Here is a 6,829-nt window from a genome sequence, read left to right on the forward strand (position 1 = left end):
GCGCACTACCCCAAATAGCCAAAAAAGGGCGTGGCACTGGGGGGGAAAAGGCCTGGCAGCGAAGGGGTTAAGGAAGGTCTGCAATAGAATATTCAATGTGTGATGCGGGTGGCACCTGAAAGGTCAGGGTTACTTAAAAATACAAACACAAATAAATAATGAATACCCAGCAGTATGGCATCATATCCAAGGCAACTGTAAGCAGAGCTTGCTTGGATTAAGGTGTCTTAAGGTGTCTTGCGCAGCACCGTTATCCAGGTTTCTCTTATTTCCTTGTTCCGCAGAGTGTATATGATAGGGTTGAGCAGCGGTGTTGCGACAGTGTAAAGGACGGACAAGGCTTTGTTCAAGTCAAGGGAGCTTTCGGTTTTTGGTGTGGCATAGATTGCAATCAGTGGGCCAAAATATGTTGTTACCACAGCGAGGTGGGAGCTGCAGGTGGAGAATGCTTTGCTCCTCCCAGTGGCTGATGGGATTTTCAAGATGGCCGACATGATGTAAACATAAGACAAGATGATTAGGAGAAAAGGGACTGATAAAATTATAAAAGACATGATGAAAACGTACACTTCAATGTAAGAGGTTTCCGAACAGGCTGCTTTCAGAAGAGGTCCTAATTCACAGGAAAAGTGGTCTATTACTTTTTCACTTGAGAATTGTAATCTCTGTAGTAGGTTTACTGCAACAAAGGATATTGTAAAACCTCCAGCCCAAGCACTAGCAACTAGCTTAACACAAAACGAGTGGTGCATGAGAGTGCTGTAATGCAAGGGTAAGCAGATGGCGGTGTACCTGTCATAAGCCATGACTGTCAACAGGAAACACTCACTAGTCAACAATGAACCAAAGAAATAGAACTGCATGAGGCAACCGGCAAAAGAAATGAAACTGACGTCTGCCAGTAGCCCAGAGAGCAGGCTGGGAGCAGTGCTTGTGGGGTACCAGACTTCCAGGAAAGAGAAATTACCCAGAAAGAAGAACATAGGTGAGCAGAAGCGTTTACTGCTGGATACTGTGGCAACGATGAGGCTATTACCAGCAACAGTTAACATGTAGATTGTGATGAACAGCAGGAAGAGGAAGGGCTTCAGCTCTGGAATGACGTGAAGTCCCTGAAGAAGGAATTGGTTGGTACTTGTTACATTTTCTGAACAGTTTGTGGGAGCCATGATAGTATTCTGAGAAAGAAAGAATCAAAATTTTACACAAGTGAATTTATGATTTAATAATGGGATTGAAGGAGTTATCCATTATGCTAAACACAGTGGGGCTCATTTATAAGTTTGTGATGCAGCACAGTGCAGCACGTCACCTTGCTGCACTGCGTGACAGGGAATGGGCAGGAATTTGCAATGTTTAAATCAATACAGTGCTTTCTTGCCGTTTTGCCTGCTCTGTCACCCTTTAGGAAGTTTGGGCCAATGCAGGCACCCTTGGACCATGGTACCAGGGTGCCTGTGCTGCATGCAGGATTGGTTTTGTGCAGGAAAGGGCACCTTCCTGCACAAAAACAATACTTGGAGCAGAATGCAGCACCCATAGAAAGAGGAAGAAGCAAGACATAGATATATTTTGCCTCGTTACACCTCCCTTGCGGGGAGGAAGATTTTGTCTCATCCTCAGGTGCACAAGTTCTAGTAAATCTGGGGATGCATCAAAATTCATGGGAGGTGTGTAGGAACACCCACGCAATGCTCGTGGAATGCCTCTTCAGGGAAGAATAATGCAACACAGTGGTTTGCGACACATTACTCCAGATTTTTTATGCCACTCATAGTCAGGCAAATTGGCGTAGCATGGTTTCAAAAATCTGACTTAGAGGTTGGCATCAAGCAAACGTACTACAATCCTCTCATAAATAAGCCCCACTACGTGGAAACAGGACATTATATATGAGCCCTATGTTGTCATTAGCACACTTCCTGATCGTTAGCAATACATTTTGAGGACTATTTGAATAAAATGCAGCAATGAATATGACCAATTACAATCAATCACATTCCGTAAGACGCTATACTGACCGATAGTGAGGTATATATGCGCACGGTTCTGTGACTTAGTGTTCAGAAGATTAATTCCGTACAATTGCTGCATCTGAGGAAACTGAAACAACAACCACCCCACGTTGTTAGGAAACATATGCCATTGCACATGTTAATAAACTAATTGCAAATTCAGTTCTCTGAGCAAAATTATCACATTTCTAATCATGAGTCCATGCAAAACAATAATCTCAAGTGTCCGTCCTTGGTCTTTATTTCGTATCTTGTATCTTGAGAAGACTTCTTTGAACTTAAAATACACTTCAATTCTTTGATGATACAGCCACAGTTCTTGCCAACAACTGTTTCATCGATTGGTAATATCAAAAGACTTCATCAGGGCCTGGACTGTTTTATTAGTACGGAAGATTCGTAGACAGCCTTCCACTAATATTGTAGGTAGGATAACTTCTAATCCAGTTTACCAGTCAATAATCAAAATACAAACATCAGTCAATAGCGTTATCAGTCCCTTTAAAACGTATCCTATAAGTAGTCATCCAAATTACCGCGGCAAGTAATGCTGGTAAAGAGTCTTCCGTACTAATAAAACAGTCCAGGCCCTGATGAAGTCTTTGAATATTACCAATAGACAAAACACGTGTTGGCAAGAACTGTGGCTGTTGGTTATATCATCGAAGAATTGAAGTATATTTTAAGTTCAAGCAAGCATAGCACTTCACTCTTTCACATGGTGCAGAGTGCTGATGGGTGGAAACAAAGGGCCTGCTCCCAAAATGCATACCAAAGCAACAGAGTTGCCTTTTGGCACCTCTTCTCTTTTTACATGATTTAACAGCACAATTTGAGGACATTAGAAATGTTCTGCCTTGCATTACAGCTCCTAATTTGCATGTGCTAATGTATGCTGATGATGTGGTTTTATCTTACTAGACCCCAATGGACCTTCAACAAAATGTGAGTGCCCTAAACACCTACTCTGAGAATAATTGTTTAAGCATTAATGTATCTAAATCTAAAGTTTTAGCTTTCGGGGAAGGGAAACTGTTGTTTCTTTACATGGAAGCTTGGAGGAAACACTATGGAAAAAGGACAATCTTACACATATGTTGGCAGAGTGTTTTCCCAGAATACAGAAAGTAAATTGCAACTCTCTAATTTAGGAATTTGGGCTTTTGCACAGGCTAGTGTTTTAAATAAATAATACACAGTTTTTGAAAAGAGACACATTAATTATTTGTTAAAAATGTAAAGAGTTAAAATTCCCCATGCTCACATATGCCCTTGAATATATTTGTTTCATACACCAATACGAAGTGGAGGTCCTGTGAAAATTACCAACAGTTAGTCAAGCAACTCCAGTCCAGGTTTTACATCTGGAATTTGCATTAACCAGTTCTGTTGCTTTTGCTCTGGCAAATATAGTGCATTGGGCTTATAAACTGGTGGAAGCATTGTTAGGCACTTTTTGAAATTTATTAAAGCAAGAAACATTTACAATATTTAAACAAAAGTTAAGTATGTATTAGAAAAACAGAATTGCAAGATTAAATACTTGCAATCTTAGACTAATTAGGCATTTAAAAAAAATGCAATCCAAAGATTCAGGTATGGTGATGACAGTAATCACGGTAAGAATTTAAAGTAGAGAATTTCAGTCCATAAGAGTATATCTATTTTATACTCGACAATTGAGTGAGGCGGGTTACTCTTGCATTTAGGTTAGGTATTTTCCTTTTGAAAGTATACAAAAGCTATTGGGCTACCACCAAAAATTAGACTAGCCTCTGTGATCTATGCAACAGATGGGATTCAGTATTTGAAACGTACTATTTGTATGGCCGTCGCTGGATACTCCCCGTAGTTGCTATCTAATCCCTTTGTATTTCAAATTTAACAAAACAAACATCATTGATTTGATTGCTCTAATATTATCTATGTAAAGAGAAAATGTACATTTCATAAACTTTTTAAATTCTCGCTGGAGTTGCCCTTTGGAAATGAATGTACGTGTCACTGTGTTTAAAGTTTTATTTTGTATGTTGATCTCAGTTGAGGTCTTAATCAATACATTTGAATTAGGTGTCACTCCCTTCAACTGAAATATGTGATACATTTACACATTTTGACCCTTTGAGTTTTCTTAGTACAATATTTGTAGATCAAAATTACAAAAACATGTTTTTGGACTGTAATGAATCTCAAATCCTTCAACAATATTTAGAAGACCATCATAAAATGGAAACAATTGTACATCTCAGAAATTAACTTTCAAAATTATACTGTATGGTATCTTTAGACCTTCTGGATGCTTGCCTCACAATTCTAATTCACATCAATTATAGCAAATAACCATAATTCCAATGGGAGGACTCTTCCTTATTATACAAATCTTTTTCTTTCTGTCTCTTTTCAGTGCTGTGGTGTTTCACAAACATAATTAAATCAGCAATAGCTCATTTAGGAGCTCAAGGGACACGGTTGATAGTCTACATAGACAAATTTCTCCGTATGGCCTAGGACAAAAATCAAGTACAATCACAGCTGCAAATGTCTACAAAACATTTACAAGGCATGGAAAAGGTATGCTTTGTTCTTTTAACTCAGATAGTGTTATTGGGTTTGCTAAGAGATACAATAAAATCAATTTTACAACTCCCTTAGCAGAAAGTTATTTTGATAAAGAAAGAAATACACAACCCCTTAAAGTGTTCACTCATTCCTCTGAGGTAGATAGCGTGCTTATTAGGCCTTTTAGCTTCATCACTTCAAGTCATTTCCCCAGGTCCTCTAGAGCATCAAGCTCTACGAAGATTAAAAATCTGACACCTTCCAAAGGATCTTACTTATTCATACACAATACAACTAGATCAATCAAGGAATTTGTATAGCGCTCTACTTACCCGTGAGGGTCTCAAGGCACTGAAGGGAGGGGGGAACCGCTACTGCTCGAAGAGCCAGGTCTTGAGATGTCTTCTGAAGGTGAGCAGGTCCTGGGTCTACCGTAGGTGGGTGGGGAGGGTGTTCCAGGTCTTGGCGGCGAGGTAGGAGAATGATCTGCCGCCGGTAGTCTTTCATTGGATGGGGGGGACAGCAGCGAGGGCGAGGTTTGCTGAGCGGAGCTGGCGGGTGGGGGTGTAGAAGTTGAGTCTGTCATTCAGGTAGGCTGGTCCGGTGTTGTGGAGTGCTTTGTGTGCGTGGGTGAGGAGTTTGAAGGTGATCCTCTTGTCGACGGGGAGCCAGTGCAGGTCTTTCAGGTGGGGGGTGATGTGGCTGCGTCGGGGTACGTTGAGGATCAGACGTGCGGAGGCGTTTTGGATGCGTTGTAGTCGATGCAGGTGTTTGGCTGGGATTCCTGCGTAGAGTGCGTTGCCGTAGTCCAGCCTGCTGCTGACGAGGGCCTGTGTAACAGTTCTCCTTGTTTCGGACGGGATCCACTTGTAGATCCTGCGGAGCATGCGGAGGGTGTTGGAGCAGGAGGAGACGGCGTTGATCTGCTTCGACATGGAGAGGGAGGAGTTGAGGATGAATCCGAGGTTGCGTGCGTGGTCATTAGGTGTGGGTGCCGTTCCCAGCGTTGTAGGCCATCCATTCGGCGACGGCCTTCATTCCCTCGTGGAGGTTCGTTTTGGCGGTGTGCGGGTCCTTGGTGAGGGAGAGGATGAGCTGGGTGTCATCGGCTTCGGAGATGATGTTGAGATTGTGCTGGCGGGCTACTTGTGCGAGGGGGGCCATGTAGATGTTGAACAGCGTCGGGCTGAGTAATGATCCTTGGGGTACGCCGCAGATGATGTCGGTGGCTTCGGATAGGAAGTGTGGCAGTCGGACTCTCTGGGTTCAGTCGGAGAGGAAGGATGTGGTCCAGCTGAGGGCTTTCTCATGGATCCCGGCTTCTTGAAGGCGTGTTTTTAGGGTGTGATGGCAGACCGTGTCGAAGGCGGCCGAAAGGTCCAGGAGAATGAGGGCTGAAGTTTCGCTGTTGTCGAGTTGTCGCCTGATGTCATCTGTGGCGACGATGAGGGCTGTTTCCGTGCTGTGGTTTCGTCTGAACCTGGACTGGGACGGGTCCAGGACATTGTTGTCTTCGAGGTGGCGGGTTAGTTTCGCGTTGACGATTTTCTCGATGACCTTCGTCGGGAACGGGAGGAGGGAGATGGGTCGGAAGTTCTTGAGGTCCTTGGGGTCCACCTTGGGCTTCTTGAGGAGGGCGTTGATTTCGGCGTGCTTCCAGCTGTCCGGGAATGTGGCTGTCTCGAAGGAGGCGTTGATGACCTTCCGTAGTTGGGGTGCGATGGTTGCGTTGGCTTTTTTGAACACGTGGTGAGGGCAAGGGTCTGACGGTGATCCAGAGTGGATGGAGTTCATGACCTTGCGTGTTTCTTCGTTGTTGACGTTGGTCCAGGAGGTCAGATGGTTGGTCCAGGTGGTGTTTGCGGGGGAGGAGTCTGGCGCCGTCAGCTTGATCGGGATGTTGAAGCTGTTGTGAATGTCTGCTATCTTCTGGTGGAAGAAGGTTGCCAGAGCGTTACACAGTTCTTGTGAAGGCGGGACGTCGTTGGTGTTGGCGTTGGGGTTGGAGAGTTCCTTCACGATGCTGAAGAGCTCTTTGCTGTCGTGTGCGTTGTTGTCCAGTCTGTTTTTGAAGGAGGATCTTTTGGCCATTCTGATGAGGTTGTGGTGTCTACAAGTGGCATCCTTGTGGGCTGCGTGACTGTCAGGTGTGCGATCGTGGAGCCATTTCTTCTCCAGTTTCCGGCAGGCGCGTTTGCGGTCTGTAGCTCGTCGGTGAACCATGTGGCTTTCTTGCTGGCGTGGTTGATGGGGGG

At 44.0% G+C, this 6,829-nt stretch overlaps 1 protein-coding gene across 1 annotated transcript; it reads right to left on the reverse strand.

Annotated features, from left to right (window-relative positions):
- Positions 1–227: 227 nt before the first annotated feature.
- LOC146783094 (olfactory receptor 11L1-like) lies at positions 228–1,169 on the reverse strand. The gene has a single exon (XM_085637286.1). It carries the CDS (start codon positions 1,167–1,169, stop codon positions 228–230), a length of 942 nt encoding a protein of 313 aa, XP_085493412.1.
- Between the last annotated feature and the right edge of the window lie 5,660 nt (positions 1,170–6,829).

This window comes from Triturus cristatus, chromosome 12, assembly GCF_964204655.1.
Source record: "Triturus cristatus chromosome 12, aTriCri1.1, whole genome shotgun sequence".
NCBI classification, from domain to species: Eukaryota; Metazoa; Chordata; class Amphibia; order Caudata; family Salamandridae; genus Triturus; species Triturus cristatus.

Excerpts from the sequence above, each read along its gene's own strand:
- LOC146783094 (XM_085637286.1), bottom strand. The coding sequence starts at position 1,169 with ATGGCTCCCACAAACTGTTCAGAAAATGTAACAAGTACCAACCAATTC.